The sequence below is a fragment of the Meriones unguiculatus genome, chromosome 4 (genome assembly GCF_030254825.1).
Source record: "Meriones unguiculatus strain TT.TT164.6M chromosome 4, Bangor_MerUng_6.1, whole genome shotgun sequence".
NCBI classification, from domain to species: domain Eukaryota; kingdom Metazoa; phylum Chordata; class Mammalia; order Rodentia; family Muridae; genus Meriones; species Meriones unguiculatus.
In genome coordinates this window covers 59,618,484-59,643,013 of record NC_083352.1, presented here as the reverse complement: position 1 = coordinate 59,643,013, position 24,530 = coordinate 59,618,484, and the positions used below count along the sequence as shown (strand labels likewise).

The window sequence follows — 24,530 nt, the reverse complement described above, 5'->3', positions numbered from 1 at the left end:
TTGAAAACTTAGGCAAGTTCATGTTATTTGGTGTATTCTATCATCTAGCCATGGGGTTTGAGAACATTCTCATCAATTCAAGTGAATTATAGCTTATCTTCCATATATACACACTTAGTATATATTCATGTATTTACGCGCACATACACCTTTAAAAATTCTTGGGAGGCTGGCGTCTAACTCAAAAGTCATAGAATGTGCAACAGAACAAGCTGATTTACCTGCAAAAACAGAGCTGTGTTTCGCCTGTTGAGTGCATTACAGGATAAGTGTCCTCCATGTAAGTCAGTACGTTGGCAGAGTCATACCCAGGAAGGACCTGAAGCCTGAATGCAGGCTTTGCAAGCCCCGCCTCCCACCTTCCGCCCTCCTCACACACTGTACCTTCCGCAGGGGCTTGAGCTTGGTCTCCATTATGAAGTCGTACTTGCAGAGCTCACAGCATCGTGTGTCTGAGCTCTTGATCCACTGGTGGAGACAGGACTGGTGAACAAAGCGCAAGGTTCCCGTGCAGCGGCAGGGAGTGATGAGTGGGCTCTCTTCGTCGCCTTCGCAGTGACAGATCCTGGGTAAGGACAGGGCAGAAAGCATGAGTTCTCCCAGAGGACGCTGCTCCCCAGCGGAGCCTGTGCTGGTATCGGGCTGCGTCAGACACAATAATCTACAAGCTAGAACTTGTGGTCGTTTCTCTCCAACTTTGAAAGTAATACCAAACTTCTGATCAATATCCGCTTATGTTCACACGATAGTTATTTTTGGACTCAAGTTCCATGAAAAGGCATTAGATATATGCACACCAGAAGCACATTTATTTCATTCTGACAGGGACGCCAATTTAAAGAGCAAATCTATTGAGCTAGTTTGTTTAAAGGTTACTGTCTATGCTGTTTCACATAGAAGGGTCACGACGTAAAAGCAACCCAAAGAAGCTGGGTGTGGTGGCGCACAGTTTAATCCTAGCACTCGGGGGACAGAGATAGGGGACCACTTTAAGTTTGAGACCATCCTCGTCTGTAAAGCATGATCATGACAGCCAGGCACACATAAGACATTGTCACTGAATGAATGAATGAATGAACGAACGAACGAACGAATAAATAAATAAATAAACCTGAAGAAGATACACTCTACAGAATTTTATAGTTTGAGAACTTCACTGTGTTGTTTTGATGCCAGAGTTACCGGGTCACATTGTGTACTCTGCAAGTATGAGCTATTACTACTATCCAAGAATTTTTAAAAGTTTTAAAGTGAAATAAAATTATAAAGTTAATATTGACGATCTAGCCTGAATTCTGTACCACAAAGAATTTCCTAGGAAAATGCACATCGATTAGGTCACAATGAACTGTCAATTGCTGTCATCGTATGAAACTCACAAATATTCCTCATCCCCTACAATTCTAGCTTAGTAAATCCTATTGTTTGAAAATGCTAACATTTCTGTCTACAAATTCAGACTTCTATTAGTTCTGGATTTAAAGTAATTTCTAGTGACATAGTTTTACAGTCTCTGAATTCTTCACCACTCTCATTTTCATGTTTTAGAATGTTTTTTCCTTGAATGAAACAAACCTTTCATAGTTCTAGAAGTGAATTAAAAGCTTAGCTCTTGGCTGGAGAAGGCACTTGCCCTGCTAGCGTTAGGACCTAAGTCAGAATCACCAGGACCCTTGTAGGGCTGGGCGTGGTTGTGAGTCTGTAACCTCAGTGACTTAGGGCATACGCTGGAAAGCTTGAGGGGCAGCGGTGGCTAACAGCTGAGGCACATCTTGCCAAACATAATGAAGGCGAGCTGACACCTGAGGTCCTCTCACCTTTGCACATGTACTGCATACATGTGCCGGAACTCAAGCACATGAACATGTATGCATACGCATGTAACTGTATCATATACACACACAGAAGAGAAAAAAGTTTTTAGTCCTTCAGTAATTAAAAACTTTAACTAGCCATTGAGAGTGGTTTAATAGACTTCCTTAGAAATATTGCTTTGGGATGGGCGTGGTGGCACACTCCTTTAATCCCAGTACTCTGGAGGCAGAGGCAGATGGACCTCTGAAAGTTCAAGGCCAGCCTGGTCTACACAGAGAGTACAGGACAGTCAGGTATACATAGAGAAACCCTGTCTCGAAAAACCAAAAGGAACCCTCCTGATTCCACCAAAAGAAACACTGCTTTATACCTATTCAAAATACAAGTACCAAATATAATATTTAAACTTCTAAATCCACGTAATTACCGAATGAATGACAGTTTGGAAGAACACATATGTGGGTTTCTATGACTTTACAGACTGGACTAAGAATCTTCTCTGAAACATGATGTCTCCGTAGAGGACTAGAGGAAGTGAGGCAGTTGCTCACATAACGAGTGCAGGAAGTTAGAGGAACTGAAACTCAACACCCTCCCAGCTTTGAAAAGGAAAAAGTGTGTGACAGAGTATACCATGTCAACAGAGTACCACAGCACAGTGCTCTTCACAGTGGTTGAATAGTTAATTATACCACCTTGTAAAAATGGCAGGTGTCGCTTGTATGTGCGTTCTCAGGGCTAACCATTTGATGCTGGACAACCAGCTGCTGTGCTTTTCCCCAGGAAGGACCATCCCTCCTGCTTCCAGCTTTCCTCAGTTGTCTATAGTTCTTTGTGTATGGTTGAGGCCTCATGGCTTCTCTCCATCCAGCCTGCCATGGTTATGGCTGTCTTCCTTGAATGTGACAGGTTATATTTGGGAATACACACACACACACACATACACACATCCAATAACAGGTGAGGAAGCTTTGGAGTTAGGAGAGGGAAAGGGAGATTTGTAATTAAGTCATGTCAAAATAATCAAACCAAAAGACAGCAAACAAATGCATCTAGTGAAAGAAAACAAAGTTTCCTTTGCACATAATTTGATTATAATTTTGTATTTGTGGCCACTGAAATTACAGGGAATAACAGGTGCTACTCTCTCACCTGCCAAATTAGTTGTTAAAATTAAGCATACAAAGTAAGGGGATTCATTACGGTGTTTTTATAACTCACTTTTCTTTTTGATCCTCCCCCTGGTGTTGATTATCCCTCCCTACCTCTGTCTCTGTCCTTCCCACCGGTCCCTTTTTCCCTACAATGGCCACTTTGTGCTATCATGTCACACATGTTCTATACCTTTTTCTTTTCCTTTCCGAAGATCTTTTCCCACTCTCATGTCCTCTTTCCAGTTTCATGACATATACTCTCTTTCACATTTACAACACTCACACTTTTTTGATAAAGATTAAGATCCTTGCTCTTTGATCACCTCCCCCTGAAGGGGGAGCAGCCTTACCAGGCCATAGAGGAAGACATTGCAGCCACTCCTGATGAGACATGATAGACTAAGATCAGAAGGAAGGGGAGGAGGACCTCCCCCATTAGTGAACTTGTCGAGGGACGAGGGTGGAGAAGGTGAAGGGAGGGTGGAATTGGGAGGGGAAGAGGGAGGGAGCTACAGGGGGATACAAGGTGAATAAACTGTAATTAATAAAAATAAAAAAGCTAGGTTCTGTGTATCAGAGAAAGCATGTGACGTTTGCCTTTCTGATGCTTCGCATTTTGCTCAACAATAAATATAAGTTCCATTCATTTACCTTGCAAATGCCATGATTTAATGTCATGTGTGGATTTAAAGCATTACATTGTACCTATGTACCATATTTTCTTTATCGCTTCATCTACCGATGAGAATTTGGACTGGTCCCATTCTTATCTATTATTAATAGAGTAGCAATAAATACACATGTGCAAGTATCTGTGGTCTGAGGTGCAGTCTTTTGTAATACACTCAGGCATGGTATTTGGGCCATGTGGTAGTCCTAATGTTAATTCCCTGAGGACTCTTCATAGTGATGTCCACAGTGAAGAAACCAGCCTAACTTCTGGCAGCAGTGAACAGTTTCTCTCCCCTCCCCAGCCACATCCCTAACTGGTCTTGCTTGTGCCCTTGATGTTAGTTATTCTATTAAGATAAGAATCCATTTGTGTTGAGCCCAGAAACCAGCTGTTCTGTAAGAGCAACAGGTACTCTCACCGCTGAGCCATCTCCTCAGCCCCCCCAGAACGTTTCAATGAACGTTTTTTGAGAAAAAGTTCGCAGCCACCCACCCACCCACCTTAAAGTTTTGTGGGTTTTTACTTTAGGTGTTAAGAACAGTGCACATCAACAGCAGCAGAGCAGGTTCTGCACAGAAGTCACCTAATCCTTCCTTCAAGCCTCCAAGGAATTTAAGAAAAGATTAAGCACAGAAAGAAAAAAAGAAAACCACAGTGCACATGAAATCTCCTCTTGGTCTGGCATTGTACCCCACTGCCTCTGTGGGCAAGGGTTCTTACTTGAAAAAGAGCACTTAGGAGTTAAGGCCATGTGGTAATTCCTCACTGAAAAGGAAGATTGTGTCAAATGCACTACAGCTGCCAACAGACTCTCAGGCTCTGACTCTGCCTGACATGAAAAAAGAAATTTATTCATAAGTAGCTTTAAACAAAAACCTAGCTGATTACTGAGCTCAACCTGACCTTGCCAGCTTACTGATTATGGTCCAACTTCCTGTCTTAAAATGCCTCTCTTTTTAGAAAAATCTGTTAAAACCTTTCCCTAAAGCAAACAAGCAATAGCCTTTTCTCATGAAATTAAAGTTATTTCCTACAGGGAAAAATCAAAAGCATGATTCATTTTTCTTTCCATTTTACACAATGTACATTTGCATGTTTTTAGTGTTTTGAACTTTTTTTTCTAAATTATCCCATTCAAGCTGTACCCCAAGAGTCTTCTTAAGGCACGGCTAGATTGTTCTCAATAAATTTAAGAGCAAAATATCAATTTAAAGCCTCTAATAAATATAAAAAATAGTGTGATAGTGCCATTAAAGAAATAATTAAACAGGTTTAAAATTGATGCACTTCACACAAATCATCATTCCTGCATTATAGATGAAAATATAGCAAAAAAAAAAAAAAAAAAAACAACAAAAAACCGCAAACAGGTTTTCCCCTACAGAATGGTTGTGCAAAGAAAATGATTTCAATACTATAATAAAATAGTAGATAAAAATAGTATATAAAAAAGTATCTGTCTACAATCCATTCAGTGCATGTTGAGAATTTTTTAAAAAATTCTTTATTAATTACACTTTATTCACTTTGTAGCCCCCCTGTGGTCCCCTCCCTCCTCCCGTCTCAATCCCTCCCTTCCTCCACCCTCTGCATGCATGCCCCTCCCCAAGTCCACTGATAGGGGAGGTCTTCTTTTCCTTCCTTCTGACCCTAGTCAATTAGGTCTCATCAGGAGTGGCTGCAATGTTTTCCTCTGTGGCCTGGTAATGTTGCTTCCCCCTCAGGGGGAGGTAATTAAAAGGCAGGCCAATCAGTTCATGCCAGAGACAGTCTCTGTTCCTATTACAATGGAACCCACTTGGATACTGAACTGCCATGGGCTACATCTGTGCAGGGGTCTTAGGTTATCTCCATGCACAGTCCTTGGTTGGAGTATCAGTCTCAGGAAAGACCCATGTGGTCAGATTTTTTGGTTCTGTTGCTCTCCTTGTGGAGTTCCTGTCCTCTCCAGATCTTACTGTTTCCCACTTCATTCCTAAGATTCCATGCATTCTGCCCAAAGGTTAGCCATAAATCTCCACATCTGCTTTGATACTCTGCACTGCAGAGCCTTTCAGAGGTCCTCTGTGTCAGGCTCCTGACTTGTTATACACAAGACGTGAGTTGGTGAATAATTCCTCATAGCCTTATGTATACAAGACACCAATGCTATGGGCCGAGTCTCAGTTTAGGTTATTCTGTGGCCAACATTATCTTATCTCCATTGCCTTTGTGTTTGAGCTGAAAGGAAAGAAGCCTTTAATTTTGGTCTATGTATCTTTAAAACCTTAGAAACGACATCTATTATTATTATTGTCTTGTGTGGGAGGTTGTGTGTGTTTGTGGGAGAAGAGTGCAGAGGTTATAGGCAAGCTTGTGTGAGTCAGCTCCCTCCTTCTATCACGTGGCACTCTGGGATTGAACTCAAGCTTACAGTCTTGGGGGCTAGTACCTTTATCCACTGAGCCATATGGATACCCCAAGACCTAAATATCTTAAAATGGTGTCTATTCAGTACCTGCCCCCCTGCCAAGCCCTCTTGACTCATTATACATATGTATTACTTTTTATGACTTAAAAAACTCTTAAAGTCATTCCCTGAGGATTGCAATGGTTGGATAACTCTTTACTTTTATAGTCAACTTAGGTGTCCACCAGTCAATGAATGGATAAAGAAAATGTGGCATAAATGAGCAATGGAGTTTTCTTCGTTTGGTTTTCCAACGTTCCTATCCCTTATTCCATGTCACTTTTACCTTTTCTGTCAGTCTTCCTAAGTTTATTTCTGTGATTTCTGTCTATATTTTTCTCCATACCTTCTCTAACTTATGATTTTTAAACATAGTAAAGTCAATATTTCTAGGCTTGAAGGTGTTCAAACATAATCATTAAGAGTTTGGCATTTATTTATAAACTAATTTTTCTAATTTTTCAAAATACACTATTTCTTAATTAATTAATTAATTAATCAATTAATTAAGTGTGTGTGTGTGTGTGTGTGTGTGTGTGTGTGTGTGTGTGTATACACATATGCATCCCAGGTACCCAGCTCAGGTTGTCAATCAGGCTTGACAGTATGTACTTTACCTGCTGGGCCAGTCTCCATACACTGATTTTTTTTCTAAGCCAGAAAATGTTACTGTAAATATCTCTGGACAGAAGCATAATGAAAAGCACTAAAGCAGAATTGAGATATTATTGCCAAAGCAAATGATTGAAGGGACCAACTTCTCTCTGCCTGGTGTCTCTGTCCCTGTCTCCACTCCAAGGTTACTTAGCATGGGGAGAAAGTGACTAGAGAAAGTTCTTTTTTTAACTTTTATCTTTCACAGGAAAACTTTGAGCTTGTTCACAGGCAAAATTGAAGGTGCCACAAAGAATTAGAGATTAAATTCTACGCAAGAAAAGGCCCAGTTTTTAAACAACAGGCACCAAAAAGCCAAAGTATTGAGAAAGAAGGGATAAAAATATCTTTGGACAAGTGTTAGGACACAGACACCTTTTCCCGAGAACAGGAGAAAAAGATGGCAGATAGGGAGGGGTGAGTAGAGGCGTGAGAGGTCCAGTTGCCTCTTGCTACAGAGGATACAGCATGGATGCACACCCAATATGAGGAAAGAAAATCTAGGGTTAAGGTCCCACACGGGCTATAAATAATTAGAAAAAGCTGCTTGGAGCCAGGGATAGGAAATTAACCAAGCGTAGATGCAAGAATCTTGGCTCAGCCTAGGAAGAAATGTTACTAATGTTAAGGTGTGACTTTGCAACATTGAATAAGAGAGGAATCCTGTACTAGGGAGCACAAGCCACTGTCCCCACCGGCAGAGCAGAGGCATGGAAGGAAGGGGTCCTACACGTGGGAGGGCACTTAGGATTCTAGGACTAAACCCCGACCCTGAGCAGGTACACAAGTGAAACTCTCTCAGTTTCTGTGATATGGGAAGATGTGGTCTTGGAGGCCTCGAGGTCACATGAAACTTGTGAGAAACTGTGCAGAACTGGTGGCGCTTGACAATGAGTGTGTGTATGCAGGATAATCATGCTTCTCACGGAGATCCTTATTCTTTCTGTTGTACTTCTTTTAAATAGTTAAAGAAAAAAAAACTGGTGTACAGAATTACTTGGTTCTTGAGTTTCAGAAGTAAATCAGAGCCTGATGCCCTTACTCTTTGTGCCAATAAGTTAGAAAAAGTTTCAGCTTGTTCATTTGAGAAAACAGTTAAAAATAATGTTTAAGGAGACATAAAAACTAAATGAGAAGAGCCTCATACTTGGCTCATGGCATGTACACAAATCTCTGCTTATTTTACTTATTTATTTAAAGCAAGCATGAATTTTACATAATTTTGAACTGTTAATTTTATTATATCTAGCTATAAGCATTCGGTTTATATGTGGCATTCCTGTCAAGATTTCAGTTATGAATGCCTTCAGCAGATAGAATTCACATTCATACAGACAACGTTGTGAATTCTGACTCCATACAAGCAGGTCAGAAGATCATGTGTTTGAGTCTCTGAACCAATCATGACAAAGTCCTGATCGGATGAAAGCAAGGTGAATGTGCACATTTGGTCCTTGCAGGGAGGTTTGGGACTGAACCTAGATGTACAGTTTGTTCTAATGGATGCTGAAGACCAGCTTTACGAATTGGTTTTTTCATTTGTAAAATCTTATGAGGCTTTTAGGAGGCTGTGAAAGCTGCCTCCTAAAAATCCTGTAAAGTATAAACACCTTCACAATGGAAGCCACGACTGCTAACACATAATCAGTAAAATCAACAAAAATTGTTTTAGGTACTACAATGCAGATTCTTTTATTTGAATTTATTTTTTAAATTTACCTTCATTTTCTTTTTAAATTTACTTTACATCCCAAAGGTGCCTTCTCCTTCCTCTCCTCCCAGTCTCCCTTCCCCCTTTCCCTTTCTCCTCTCTGCTTTTAATTAAAAAAAAAAATCAAGACAATGTAATTTTGCATGTCTCCACTGAGCATAGGACCCTGTCATGATTTACCTCAAGGAGCTATAATGTCAGAAGGCAGACTCTTCCTCAGTTTACTTTGCTATTGAGATTGCGTGTCTCCTAAGTTACCCACAGCTTTCTTGTAGTTAAGTGACACACAGTCACTTTCTCTCTCCTCCACTCCTCCACCTCCCTCCTCCCTAGTAGCATCTGCATTGCTGATCATTCATCCTCTGGAAATTCCTTCTTTTTGGCTTATGTTACTCTGCTCTTATCAATACACTTGAAGTTGGGAAACCTGGAATCAGAAGGCACAGACAATGATTATAGCGATTGGAATAGTGGCACTTATAAAGTCAGACTCAAAATGTTGGGAATCTAGCTTTTGGAGATTGTGAAATGATAGATAATATAGAATTCAATCTATCTAAATTTATAGCTAGGACTCTCCACTGTATTTCAAAATTATAGGTCTAGTGGGCTAGCTTTTACAGTTTGACCATAGTGATTGTGAGACAAATAAATCCCCGTGCTTAATATCTCAGAGGAGGAAAGTTTGGAAAGGCAGAGATCTGTCAGTTGTCTTCAAATATGCAAATGTACTATGTGTGAACAACTGTGTTGCTTGTCTGTCACTGCCCCCAGTGAGTACAAGTTAATAGAAATAAATTTTGATTGGGAATACAAACACACCAATAAGCAATTTTTTTCTTAGACATAAGAGGAGGCAGCTTCTCCACAGAGTACCCATAGAGTGGTTATTTGGCATGCAGAACAAGATGAATATGAGCAAACAGGACCTCACATATCTTTTTCAAGGCTCCCAACCCGAACTATCCTTCAATGCTAGGTCAGCGTTTCTCCTTCACTTTCCCTGGGAGTTTTGTGCGTGGCTCTCAGTTGTTCTTGATTTTAACTATCTTAGTATTGATCGCAGACCTGGGACTTTAAAATACCCAGTTCCTATCCAGAAAGGCAAAGAGGATGGACATCAGAAGAAGAAGAAAAGAGGGAACAAGTCAGGAGCCTGATACAGAGGATCTCTGAAAGGCTCTGCCCTGCAGACTATTAATGCAGATGCTGAGACTTATGGCCAACCTTTGGGCAGAGTGCAGGGAATCTTATGAAAGAAGTGGGAAACAGTAAGATCTGGAGAGGACAGGAACTCCACAAGGAGAGCAACAGAACCAAAAAATCTGAGCACAAAGGTCTTTCCTGAGACTGATACTCCAACCAAGGACTAAGCATGGAGATAACCTAAGATCCCTGCACAGATGTAGCCCATGGCAGTTCAGTATCCAAGTGGATTCCATTGTAATAGGAACAGGGACTGTCTCTGACATGAACTGATTGGCCTGCTCTTTAATTACCTCCCCCTGAGGGGGAAGCAACATTACCAGGCCACAGAGGAAATCAGTGCAGCCACTCCTGATGAGACCTAATTGACTAGGGTCAGAGGAAGGAAAAGAAGACCTCCCCTATCAGTGGACTTGGGGAGGGGCATGCATGCAGAGGGTGGAGGAAGGGAGGGATTGGGACGGGAGGAGGGAGGGAACCACAGGGGGGATACAAAGTGAATAAAGCGTAATTAATAAAGAATTAAAAAAAAAAAAACAACACCCATTTTGAAGCGCTGCTTCTCCAGCTCTTCAGCTCCAATAACGGCTGTGCACAGTGGAACGTTTACCTTCACCTCATCTACAAGATGGCTTTCCCTTTTAAAGATCTCATTTCATAAGACTCCCCAGTCTCTCAGCTTTTGAGCCTCCCACGTACTCTAGACCCTGTGTTTAATACGCTAACGTTTTTCAGTATTTTTGACTATTTTATTTCTATCACCATTGGCTTCTCTGGTTGGTCTTTCTTCTTTTCTTACCATCCTGTCTGTCCCTCCACTCCTCCTCAACTCTTCCCTTCCCTTTCTTTCCTTTCTTCCCCACCCTCCCCAAGTCCTGACACACAGGAAGCAAGTAGTCTACCTCTAAACGCCACACTCATTCCCTCTGTGCTAGTTTTGAATCATCAGCTGATGCACAAGTTGTCCTTAAGCTGTCATCTAGAAGTGTCAGAAGTCACAACTAAGAACTCTTACTAACATGGCTTCTTAAATATGACCTGAACAAGGAGAACATCAATAGACATGCTAGCGCTAGCATGGAAACGGAGAGCGCTCACGAGGCCTCCACTCTAGACACAGAACTGGCAGGTAAGAAATGCTGAGAGCAGGAAAGCACACACCAATTGGTTATCCAGTACCAAATGGTTAGCACTGAAAACATATACAGATCACTAATGGTGTACAGATGGGGTGGGTTTTATTTAAGAGTGGGTACACACACAGAGAGACACACCACACACACATACGTACACAAACACACACACACAGAGACACACACACACAGACACACACAAACACACAGACACACACACACACACACACACACACAACACCACCTACAACAACAATAGTTAAGAAAAGGCCATGAACTTGAAAGGCATCAGGAACGTACATGCTGCAGATAGAAGAAATTTGGAAAGAAAATGGGAAATGATCTAATTATATTATAATTTCAATATAAAAAATTAAAAAAATAAGTTTTGCTTCTTCCATTGGAAGACATTCTTGAAACATAGCTATTTGGAATCTCCTAAAACCCTTGCACCCTGGGCTGGGAAACTCCACTTGGCTGGCAGTGGCTTGCTAGAAGGGATGAAATGCAGCTGCCCAGCACCACATAAATCAAGTGTGACAGTGCCTACCCGGAACCTCAGCCTTTCGAGGTGAGATGAGGGGCTCATTGGCTTCTATTGCAGCGGTGTGGAACAGAACCAACTTCTGCGTGTTTAGCTGAAAGCTCTTGTGCCAAGTTCTTGGTTTCCCTCAGGCTGAAAGGCTGCACAGAGGTCCTCACTGTGTTGTCTGCTCAGCGCGGTTGATCCACACATGAGTGACGATGTGGCCGATGTTGAGAACCTCTGTTGTCCTTGTTGAGAGAAGCATCTGCATTGAATTTATAAGTATGTGTCTACATGTACCACGTGAACTGCCTTATCTCTTGGGTTTCAAGTTCCACAGCAGTAAAGGGAAAAATTAAGTGAATTTTAAAGAATTTCAATAAGAATTAACTAATGATGGACAAAGTTTACGAAATACTGTTTTTTGACTAGCCTGCACTTTTCTTTTGAGATGTGGTCTCATGTATTGCAGGCTGGCCTTGAACTTGTAATGTAGTCAAAGATGGCCTTGCACCCCAACCCTCCTGCCTCTGCCTCCTGAGAGGTGTGTGGGATGAGAGGTGTGTGCTAGCATGCTGAGGTTATTCAGTGTCCTGGATGGAACTCAAGGCTTCATGCACGCTATGTTTGCACTTTACCAGTTGATAAGTGGTTAGCTGGTTATTTTCTCAGTCTTTTAAATTGATTATATTAATATCTACTTTTGGGGGTGTCCTAAATATGATTTCATATGATATCTTTCCTTACTTGTTAACACTTCATCTTCATTTAAGAGCACATTTAAATTGAAGCATCCTCTAAAAAAGCTAATCCTCAGATCTTTCATGGACCATCCTCTATTTTGTCCTTCACTACAATGATTACTCCATTTCAGAGCAATGTCAGACATAGATCTGAAAGTCTGTGCCAGACTCCAGCATCTTTCTTTGTTGATTGTCTCATCTATGTAGGTTATAACCCATTATCATAATATACAATTAGCAAAGTAGAGCCAGGCTTATTGGTTGCAGGGGCAACATGCTTTCATGTTTTTGTATTTATGTTAAGTGTAAAGAGTGTCAACAAGTCAGGGTAAAAATGGCTAACCAGTAGACCATGAAGAAATTGATGTTACCAGACTGCCTGACTTACGTGTGAGCAGAGCAGAGACCAAAAGGGGCTTAGTGAAATGAGTCAGCAGTCTCCAGAGGTGGCTTCCAGTTATCAGGAGGTCATTCATGGTTTGGGAAAAGTTCATACACAATGAAAGTGAGGAATGTGTAACAGTTTTATATTCCGTGCCCTCTTCAATTTGCAATTGAGGAAGTGAGCTGAGGTGTGCCAACTCTATATCCTATTTGAGCAGCAGAGGAAGTCAAGCAGGGTGATTTTCAGCAGAAAGGAGAAGTAACTCAGCTAATAAGCAGAGGAAAAATGGACAACATTTAATAACAGTTCTTACTGATGGCCGCTTCCAGCTCTGCTTATTGGTACAGAGTTTTCGCACATGTTTATAATTAAAAAAGTGTTTAGACTTCAGATTTCTAAAATATTCTTACCAGAGATGACAAGCTTAAACTATTATCAAGCCTAAGATTTAAAAAAAATTGAAATTTCAAATAAAAACTATTAGTACTACCTTATTTGTTATAAAAATTAAAATGTTCTAGAAACAATGAAAATACTCTTGTGATCACAAATTTGGCCCCTCTGCATGATTTTTTTTTTTTTTTGAAAAACACCTATGAATGAATGACAGCTCCTTGTACATAAGTGATGTTTATAAAAGTGTTTTGTTTCTTCAGTTAGGAGCCTCCCATAAAGGGCCTCTGAAAGTCTGCCCTGCAGACTATCAAAGCAGATGCTGAGACTTATGGCCAAACTTTGGGCAGAGTGCAGGGAATCTCATGAAAGAAGTGGGAAATAGTAAGATCTGGAGAGGACAGGAACTCCATAAGGAGAGCAACAGAACCAAAAAATTTGAGCACAGGGGTCTTTCCTGAGACTCATACTCCAATCAAATACCATGCATGGAGATAACCTAGAACTCCTGCACAGATGTAGCCCATGGTAGTTCAGTGTCCAAGTGGGTTCCATAGAAATGGGAATAGGGGGTGCCTCTGACATGAACTGATTGGCCTGCTCTTTGATCACCTCCCTCTGAGGGGGGAGCAACATTACCAGGCCACAGAGGAAGATAATGCAGCCACTCCTGATGAGACCTAACAGACTAGGATCAGAAGGAAGATAAAGAAACCCTCCCCTACCAGTGGACTTGGGGAGGGGCAGCGTGGAGTAGGGGGAGGAAGGGTGAGATTGGGAGGGGAGGAGGGAGGGAACTAGAGGGGGGATACAAAGTAAATAAAGTGTAATTAGAAGTAAAATAAAATAAAAAATTAAAAAAATGTTTTGTTTTCTCAATGCAGTATTTTCAGCTGAAATAAGCTGCTGTCGAACATGACACCCTGAGTGTTATTTTATGCCCTAATTTGTTACCCATGATTTGGTCAAAATCTCAGACCATCTGCACAGGACTGTAGGGAGCTATAAACAACCAAGGCAATGATACAGTAATGCTCTTGGCTCCTTGTGATGTTCCTGGAGCCAATACAAAGCATCAGTAATCAGCTGCATTTTCTTCCCACCCAATACCATATTGAAGGAAGACAGCAGAGAAGATAATGATCATCCTGCTGAGCCAATAATGGAGGCAAAGGAGCCCACGACTCATTTGCATTCTCAGGCCTTGGGTGCTGTAACAGCTTAGGAAGGTTCTGTTGGCATTGCTCCCTCTGGGCCCTTCTCTCCTCTGGAGATGGTATCTGCTGTGGATAGTAGGATTCTAATTGGGGTGGAGGATTCTGAGATTCCTGTACTCTTGTTTAAGCTAAGGAACTGGTATCACGGTAGAGACATAGGTTATGTTTGCATAGCTGTGGCCAACTTGACAGGCCCAACTCAAGGGAGGCCTTCAGCCCACCATGACAGAAAATGCATAGCATGGGAACAGCTTCTTTAGTGGGGGCAGTGACAGCAGCATGAGGTGGTATTTTCCTAATATCACAATGAACCTGGAAACACATCAAGCTAGAGAACTGGGATTGGGTATAACTTTCAAAGGTCAACCTTCTGTAACCTATATCTGCCAGCTGAGCTATATCTACTTATTATTTAAAGATTTATTCTTTTTACTTTTATGTGTATGGCTGTGTTTGTACCATATGTTAATGTACCTACAGAGGACAGAAGAAAGCATCAGATCCCCTAAAACTAGAGTTACAGATGGTTATTAGCTGCCTCACTTGAATGCTGGGAGCTGAACTCTGGCTTTCTGGAAAAGCAGCAAGCACTCAAAACCGCTGGCCCAGTCCCAGTTTCTACCTCTTTAAAGATCGGCATCCTTTAGAATCATATCCCAGGCTGGCAGTCAAGTGATAAGCTTATGAGCCTGTGGGGAACATTGCAGATTCAAATTGTAACATTAGGTAAGGCACTTTTAAAAGGCTCAATTAAAAAAAATTTTTTTGGAGACAGGCTCTTGTTGTGTGGGCATAGGCTGACAAAGGATTTACAATCCTCTAGTCCCAGTCTCCATAATTCTGGGATTATAGCAACGTGCCCCCATGCTAGTTTTGAGAATTTTCTCCCTGCGCAAAACTAAAGTCCAAGTAGACCAAAGACCTCAACATAAAACCAGACATACTAAATTAGTTAGAAGAAAAACATGGGGAAGAGCCTAGAACTCATTGGAACAGGACACTATTTCCTGAACAGAACACCAACAGCACAGGCTCTAACATCAACAATCAATAAATAGGACCTCATGAAACTGAAAAGCTTCTGTAAAGCAAAGGACACTCTTGTCAGAACAAAACGACAGCCTACAGATGGGGAAAGAATCTTCACCAACCCTATATTTGACAGAGGGCTGATATCCAGAATATATAAAGAACTCAAGAAGTTAAAAAGCAACAAGTCAAGTAATCCAATTAAAAAATTGCCTGATGCGTCTAAAACAAAAAGGGGGAACTGTAGAGAGCTGCGGAATGCTATGCCTTAAAGATGGAGCTGGTTTCTGCCTTCCACCTTCCCGATGGTGAGTGCTCTCTGTCACGAACAACTCCACATTTGGCTAAGGCCGAGTATCTGGCTTGCTTCCATGTATGTGGACCTATCTGCATTGCTCCCGTGGCACGCCTGGGTTGGCTACCCAGAGGCTATTTAAGCTGTGGGCTGGCTTTCCCCGGGGTCCGAGGATTGTTCAATGTTCCTGAATAAACTGCATTGAAAAAAAAATGGGGTACGGAGCTAAACAGAGAATTTTCTTAGGAATCTCTTTGGGCTTTTGGAATATGCAAGGTTTTCTTTTCAGCTCCCTGTGTTGGAATATGTAGCCTCAGGAAGAATGAGGTCAGGTGTGTGTGGCATAAAAATAGATCTCTGTTCGTTTTAGGTTAACCACGGCTGCCTACATATTCCACATGTAGGAGAGATCAAAAGCTGGGATGTGGCTTTTTGGATAATTCCTTCTTTATGAAGCATAATCTCTCCACCATGCCCACTATTTTCTAAGGGTGGAGAATAACTTCCTTTGAAGGCAAAAGACACAGTGTTCCTCAAGGGCTTTTATGTTTCCAGATTCCTCTTTATGATTTTAGCTACATTTAAATGACTAAATTGATAATCTAAAATGTATATTCCATATTCAGGATTTTCTGTATATTTTTTGAGATGTCAGAAAGATTTGTCTTATATCTGCTTGGAAATCTCTTACGGATTTTTTTTTATAAGACTGAAAAAGTCAAGCTGGACATAATTCAATGTTATTAGGCTAGATGTTTATCACTCTCATGACTCAATAAAATGATAAGCAAAAAGTTAGCACAAACTCATTTGTCTTCACTGCCTAGATATAATCAGAGAGGTATGTATTGCCAGATAGAGCTGATAGGTTCTGTCCCTTTAACAGCTTAAAGTTACGAGTCACAGTTTTCTCATCACTTTTGTGCTTGAGGCAGACGTTATAAATTTGAGCTGTTTATGTGATTGTTCTTTTGTTGCTGTTGCCAAGTGTCAAAATTTATATAAACTCACATTTCAACCATGCCTTCCTTTCAATTTTTTCCATTCATTAATCTTACTTGGCCAAGCACGACATCAAAGGAAGTTTCATTTTGCTATGGATAATTGGCAGAGCAAGTGCTTTATCTATAGGTAGCCAATAAAATAAAATAAAATAAAATAAAATAAAATAAAATAAAATAAAATAAAATAAAATAAAAATACTCAGGTTCAGAAATCCTCCTCTGCATATAAATTCTTTGACAAAGGCATACACGTTTTGCCAAAATGTTGGCATTTTAAAGCAGTCTGTCCACTTTGAATGAATACTCAACCTCCAGACATTTGTTCATTCATCTATTCATTCGTTCCCATATTCACCCTGCTATCATTCTTTCAACAAATGATTTTTTTCCTACACACCATGTGTAAGGTTTTATAAGGTGCATGCATTTGTGTCTTTGCCTTTTAGGTAGGGAGCTGAGGTTATGACAGTTTACACATTGGGTAACTGTACAGCTGGCCAGCATACAAATTCTATGGGATTTGCTGCATCTGAAACACGTCAAATGCTGCCGCATCTGAGGGAGGTGAAAATCGTATATAGACAAGGGAAGGAAGACAGTGGTTGAGAACTAACGAAAGATGTAGCAAGTAGAGTGGAGCTGAAGTCTGCTGCAGCTTTGGCAGGGGAAGATGGATGTTGCTAGGATACTCCGGGAATGGAAGATAATTTTAGGGAATGCTTAGAAGTAAGATCCGTAGCTCATCAGGTAAAAATGTGTGGACAATTTCAAAGTAAATACACATATGTGAGTTGGATCTATCGGGATTTCATGCGGAGAAAGAAGAGACTAGAGAGAAGAGACTAGAAGAGACTAGAGAGTACCTTGTATTTCCTTCAACTGGTGCTGGCCCACACAGACACATCATACCACACACACACACACACACACACACACACACACACCCATCCACACACCACACTATACACATACCCTCCTACCCCACCCCCTACCAGCATTAACTTTAGTCACTTGGAATACTGAAGCATTCTATAAACAAAAGTGACATAGAGACCAGAAAGGGGGTCATGAAATGGGGAAAGAGGCTTAGCGGAGAAGGCAGGGAAGATAAGAGACTATATGTGATGTAAAAGTGGAAGGGAATGCTGCATGTGGAAAGGTTTAATCAGGGATAAGGGTCAGAGAGAGGAGGGGAGAGGTTGTGAAGTCAACTGAAGGACATGTGGAAAAACACGTAAGACAACCTTATGATTTTTAAGTTGTTAAAACATAAAACAAAAATAGAGTTTTGATAGGGATACTCTGTGTGGATGAACAATGCTGCTTTGAGAAGCTATAGTTGATTAAATGAAAAGGGCAGTTACAAGGATTGGCTACTTTTTTTTTTATGAATTATAGGTCAGGGAGATACCGAGGTTCCTAAAAGAATGGAGGCAAAGAGATGGGAGAGGAATGTGGAAACTTATTTTTGTAGCGGCTTCTTAAAGTGAATAAAAATACATATAAAGAATTTCAGTGGAGTTACCGATAAGTGGTGGCAATACTTCAATTAGACACCATACACTGCAAACAAAAATCTCAATACCAGGAATGGGTTACCTTTTCTTGAGTTGCTGGCCAGTGTGGTTCTAGAGACTCTAAAACATTACATACTACCATTGCCTTTAGTTACCCTGCAGAACTCGATGCTAAGATGCTATTGCAAACATATGCTGTCCCTTCACTTGGCTGTGAGTTTTGCTGTCTTTCATGCACACACTCATATAGTCTCCTTTTCCTTATGCTCTAAATCATCCATCCTATGGATATATTGTTTCCTGCCTTCTTATCTGAACCTCCTGCTACACTCAGTGACTCTCAGATGTTAGTGTACACCAGAAAGACATACACACGAATTAGGTAAAACCCAGCCAGCTGGAACCAGTTCTCAGACTTTCTTATCCAGTAATCTCAGGTTGAGGCCCATTTACTTGCTTAATGAACAATTTTCCAGATGTACAGATGCAGTGACTATCTTTTGATTTATGACTTCATGTTTTCCTTAAAACTTCATTTAAAAGTGAGTTTTACTCTTCTATGTCAACTTAATGAAAAATACGAAGTTTAATCCAAAAGCTAAAAAGTAATGGTGTTTTCTATTCTTAAAATAAAGCTAATTACTCTGTAACCACTATCCTAAATTTTAGGCCCCAGGAGAGGGGAAGAAATCATTTTTACTTAATGCTCATCATCTGGCTCCTTTATTATGTGTTTAGATCATATCATAAAGCCAAGGAGACTGCTTCATAATTTTTTTTTCATAATTTTTTAAAGCTCCCTTCCACCTCTTTCTCCTCTCCACCCTTCTCTTTACTCTCTCCCTCCTCCCTCTTTCATGAGATAAATAACATGAAGCATTTATAACACTAAAATGTAGCATTCCAAATGTTTTTTTTTCCCTCTGTGGAGAAATCTTTCCTTTGCATCTGAATTTTCACCTGGAGACTGCAGTGAATGCCATCATTCATTTCAGGAAGAGACCAGTTCTAATACACTGTAGTGCATGGAATGAACTCACTTGCTGTGCACAGCTTCCTCTTCTGCGATGACATGAGCAAAACGAGGCCACCTTTTCTAAGTTAACCATCCTAGGTAGAGAAAATTAAAAACAAGACTTCTGACTCTCTTGGGTATTCATTCTTCCATGCCTTGTGCTTCTGGAAGGTCATCAACAGTACTTACATCTGTAGTTTCTACCAACTCAGTTGCTGTTTTATTTTGTTTTGTTTGTTTTTTTAAAGCATGATAAGTGTAGTTCCAGTTGACCACAAACACTCTCGGTAGCTGAAGTTAGCCTTGAAGTGCTTGATCCTCCTGCTTCTGCTTCTCAAGTGCTAGGACACCAAGCATGCACCACCACACTTGTTTGAGCTGCTAGTAAGGTGAACTGGATAAAGGGTGCTCTTAATTCCCCTAATACTCGGTAAAACAAAGGACAAAATATAAGAGCAAAGCTCTAAGTTTTTGTAAGCACTTACTGTCTCTAAAACATGAATGTTTCCCATTGCATCACATAGGATGACTCTAGTCTCAATACTATAGATGGAAGAGTGTACTTTTTACCCCTTGTGTTTTGAACGAGAATGCCCCTCTGCCATAGACTCATGTTTGAATACTTGGCCCCCAGTAGGTGGAACTGTTTGCAAAGGATTAGAAGGTGTAGATTCATTAGAGATGTGTCACTGAGGTGGGCTTTGAGGTTTCTAAGGCCCGTGTCATTTCCAGTCCCCTCCTCTTTCTTATCTCATGGTTTTGTCATAAGATGTGAGCTCTTTGCTACGGCTCCAGCACCTTGCCTGCCTGTCTGCCTGACAGCTCTTGCCATGATGCTCATGAACTCATCCTCTGAAACTAAGAGCCCAAGCAAACTATTTCCTTTGTAAGCTCCCTTTGTCATGGTGTCTGTCACATCAATAGAAAGTAACTAAGACAATCACGGGAAGAGCTTGGACAATAACAGTCAATTTCACCTGAACCAAGAAAAAAAACAAAGTTCCCCTACTAACAGAATACAAACTCAGAGTTGCCAGGTGAAAAACATGAAGAAGCGGGCTTCAGAAGCCTTCTCAGAGCTAGAGACTAAGGAGGAGATAAAGAGTAGCACAGAACATATGTTCGAGGAAATGCAGTTGGTAATACATGCTGATGTTGCAAGGGTCTTCAACGAACAGATAAGTGGAGGTCACCTGGATTATGGGTGAATTATGAACTTATAATGATTTTAAAAGTTAAGGCAAAAATAAATTTATACAGCCAGTGACATGGCTCAGCCTATAATAGCACTTTCTGCAAAGCCTGATAACCTGGGTTTGAACTCCAGAACACACATAGTGGAAGGACAGAAAGGACTCATGCAAGCTGTTCTCTGACTAACACATGTGTACCAAGGCCCACATGTAACACACACACACGAACACACACACATGCACACGCACCCACACATGAATAATAAAAAGCAAAACTACCCACTCAAGTGTTATTTCACTTTAAGTATCTTATCTGCATCCCATTTTTTTCCTAGCTTCTATATCTCTATTTTACTTAATCATGCATATGTAAAACTGGTAAATATTAAAAATTATGTCACCCCTTTAGGCTCATGCTCAGCTCCTTTTCTTGTCTATGTCTATACTTGCATGAACTATTGTAGAAGCAAATTATACTTTATACATGCAGTAGGCTTTATGCTCATAGTCATGAACCCTGATATGATTTCAACAATATTGCCTATCTTACCATATTTACCTTTGTTAGCCTTTAGAAAATTATATATGACGTCCATGTTAATTTGAAGTTCAGAGAAGTAATGAATAGTCTTATAGTATCGGTATGTCCCAGCGAACACTTACTTTTTTCTTGGCTTAAATTCAAATTTTATTGGATGTTTAACTCTGTAACCAATGTTCTTAGTTTGGAAAGATCAACTACCGAACAAAACTTCCAAGCTATCTATATCTGTATGTATCCATACCTATGACTTTGTCTTTTACTTGGAGTGCAAAGAAAGATATACCTATATTAGCTACTATAGCCAATGATTCCACTGCAGTCAGATGTTTTAATTTTAAAATTGCATCTTTATTTATTATTTGTGTGTGTTGGGGGGATGTTGGTTCTCGCTTTCCACCATGTGAGTTCCAGGGACTGAGTTCAGTAAGTCAGGCTTGGCTGCACGTGCCTTTACCCGCTGAGCCATCTCATCAACCAATGCTATACAAATTATTGGTAAGATCTGTGTAAATAACTAATGTCTGGGTATGAAGATCAATCTTAAACACAATTCTTGTAGACTCTCTAATTCAATACTCAGAAGTTTTAATGAGATTAATTTTTACAATTTTATTTCTAAGAAAAAATTCTTTTCCTATGATTTGGCTGTGCATTTGAGACAGGATCTCACCACGTAGGCTTGGCCGGCCTGGAACTTGTTCTATAGGCTAGTCAGGCCTTAAGCTCACAGAGATCAGTCTGCTTGCCTCTGCCTGCCAAGCACTGGGATTAAAGTATAAGCCCCCATTCCTGGCTCTCAGACATCTTAATAAAAATGAGACCATGTAAAACACAGAAGAAATTTGCAGCATAGTATCTTCTGACTCCAGCTTGACTTGTTTTACACTCTGCCTCCAGTTCTTATTACTCCTCATGGTTTGTGCAAGCTTTTCCTTTTAGCACTCACTGATTATGAAAGCTATTTCAAAAGTTCTTCTTGAGTAATGCAACAATTGTAAGTATTAAAGGACATAAAATGGGTGCAAGACATAGTACTATCTTCAAAGAATATAGGAAGAACAGAGGAAATTAGGAAAATTGAGTACTAGGTATGTGATAGTCACTGTAGGAATTGCAAAAAGGCAAAGAACATTGTGGGTCATGTTAGCTTGGGGGGATATTCAGAGAGCAGAATAAAAATGAGGTGAAAATTGAAGCATTTGCAGAGCACAGTGCAGATAAGGAAGAACCACATTAAATGACGGTGAAATGGAGCACTATTTTATTCTTCTAGTTTGCTTTTCCTTTCTCCTTTTTTCCTAATTATTTTCCATTTCTTATGCTGATGTTGCTCTTTTTTTGTGCTCAAATATCCTTTTCCCAATCAATAATATCCCAGAGAGTTGCTGTTAGCTTCATTTTGAATATAGTTGTCCTACCCAAGGGCTTTGCCCCCATACCCTAGTGTGACTGACTCTAGGACGCAAGTGACCTAAGTGAGGCTAATTACATTTCTTTCATGGGATTTATTTTCAAGCATTTGGGAACATTTTCTTTCTCTTTCTGAGAAATGACCTGCTAATGACCTGTAAATATGAAGTTGCCTCTGTCTACTTCAATGTTCAGGAAATCTGCCTCTAGTTGGAAAAAGGTGACAACATACAGGCAAGACAATAGCCACATTGTTTGAGTGTCTGAAGTCCCTAAGACTATCTGTATACCTGGATTTAGTGTTTCTACAGTTAACACACCATTTTTTTCCCTTTGATTTCCGAGACAGGGCTTTTCTGTGTGTCTTGGGATGTCACTGAACTCATGATTACCCTGCCTCAGCTTCTTAACTAGTGCAAGCATCTGCCACTATGCCCAGCAAAATGCACCTTTTTGCGCATCCACTTATTTTAAATGACTATTTATTAATTGTGGGCAGGGAAACCCTGATAGGAGTGACTTGAAAATGTAGCCTTCTAGCATGTATAGCTCCCTGGGCTTAACCCCTACAATGCAAAAGGGACCTGATTGGAACAGTAGAGTTGAGAAATGTGGCATAGAGCAGAACCAGCTTCTGTGGAATGAAATGATGTGACTTGTTGGAGAATGAACACATCCTACATAGATGAAACAAGAGTCAGAAACAGGATTCAGGAAGCTTGCGGGCTCGCAGAAGGAGATGGGGTTGGCTGAGTTGAGGAAGTGGCTTTGCATGGAAGCAGCCGCCTAACCAGGATGATTGGGTTTCTGGTAAAGATTCAACTGTTTCAGCCTATGATTCTGAATGAGAAAGAAACTGAGTTATGCTTTGTGTCACAATTCAAAGAAATGTGACACAAATATCTAAAACTTAGTTAACCAAACTTATCTTTTGCTTCCCTTTCCTCCATTTTCTTCCCATCTAAACAATGAGGAGAACCTATAACCTAGAACAATGCTTCTTAAGACATGGTATTTAGTGTGAAGTAATATCACCTGGGACTACCCTAGAAATATAAGTTCATGGCTCCAACCAGAGTACAGGAGATTCTAAGAATGACCACTGATCTACGTTTTAGCAAGCAAGTTGATATAGATCCCTGTTAATGGGCTAAGATTCATAATCAAACCTGTGGCAGAGTGCAGGGAACCATATGAAAGAAGGAAGAGTTAGTATGATGTGGAAAGGATAGGAGCTCCACAAGGACCAAACATATCTGGGCACAGGGGTCTTTTCTGAGACTGACACTCCACCAAGGACCATGTATGGATATAACCTAGAACCTCTGCTCAGATGAAGCCTGTGGTAGCTCAGTAACCAATTGGTTTCCCATAGTGAGGGGAACAAGGACTATTTCTAACAGGAACTCAATGACTGGCTCTTTGACCTCCCCACCCCCCAAGGGAGGAGCAGTCCTGCTAGGCCACAGAGGAGGACTTTGCAGCCAGTCCTGAAGATACCTGATAAAACAGGATCAGATGAAAGGGGAGGAGGTCCTCCTAAATCAGTGAACTTGGAAAGGGGCACGGAGGAGATGAGGGAGGGAGGGAGGGACTGGGAGGGAATGAGGGAGCAGGATACAGCTGGGATACAGAGTTAATAAAATGTAAGTAATAAGAAAGAAAGAAAGAAAGGAAGGAAGGAAGGAAGAAAGAAAGAAAGAAAGAAAGAAAGAAAGGAAGGAAGGAAGGAAGGAAGGAAGGAAGGAAGGAAGGAAGGAAGGAAGAAAGAAAGAAAGAAAGAAAGAAAGAAAGAAAGAAAGAAAGAAAATTAAAAAAAATTTCTGTTAATGTCTTAGGACCAAAGCAGTCAAGATTAATTCATAGGTAGATTTTATAGAAGCTCACTCAGAACTGGATCCTATGACTTCACATGGCCAGCATCAAGGTTTTAAGAGCACCATTTCCTTAAATTTATTTAAGAATCTGTGCTTAGTAGTTTGTGCTACCTCTAAGGTGTTGTTACAGATACTTTGGAAATATCAGGGAGAAAGAGAGGGCAGTTGATCACAAAATAGTTGCAGTTTAGCAGTGAAAAAATGCTGTGTGTGTTCTCTCACATATGGAATCTAAATTTAGCAATATGCATATAGATGTGTGTATGGGAAATAAAGGAGATAAGTTACTTGTGATGAAGAAGGAAACCAACACAAGTGGTAAGATGTGGGTGGGGGAGGAGAAAGATTAGCGTGTGTGTAGGGGATCAAATATGAGCACAGTAAGTAAACTCTAAAAATGAATATAAATAATAAAAAAATTATGTCATGGAGCTGAGTGTCGAGGGTCTTGTGCTTTAGGAAGCTATTAGAATTTCCCGGGAGTAATGACTTTTAAACTGAGAAATGGTGACTAGCAATCAGTCTGGTGAGGGTCAGAGGGGAAGTTGTTAATCTAGGCCATGTAAAGAAAAGGCCTAGATTCTTTC

The 24,530-nt window shown here is 40.6% G+C and overlaps 1 protein-coding gene across 7 annotated transcripts in view; it reads right to left on the bottom strand.

The window, feature by feature from the left end:
- The window catches only part of Marchf1 (membrane associated ring-CH-type finger 1), an 862,889-nt gene that overhangs the window by 46,272 nt on the left and 792,087 nt on the right, over window positions 1-24,530 (bottom strand). For all 7 annotated transcript variants that reach the window (XM_060381857.1, XM_060381860.1, XM_060381858.1 and 4 more), the window contains one exon: window positions 385-565. In XM_060381857.1, coding sequence (XP_060237840.1) covers window positions 385-565 — 181 coding nt within the window. The remainder of the gene's footprint in view (window positions 1-384; window positions 566-24,530) is intronic.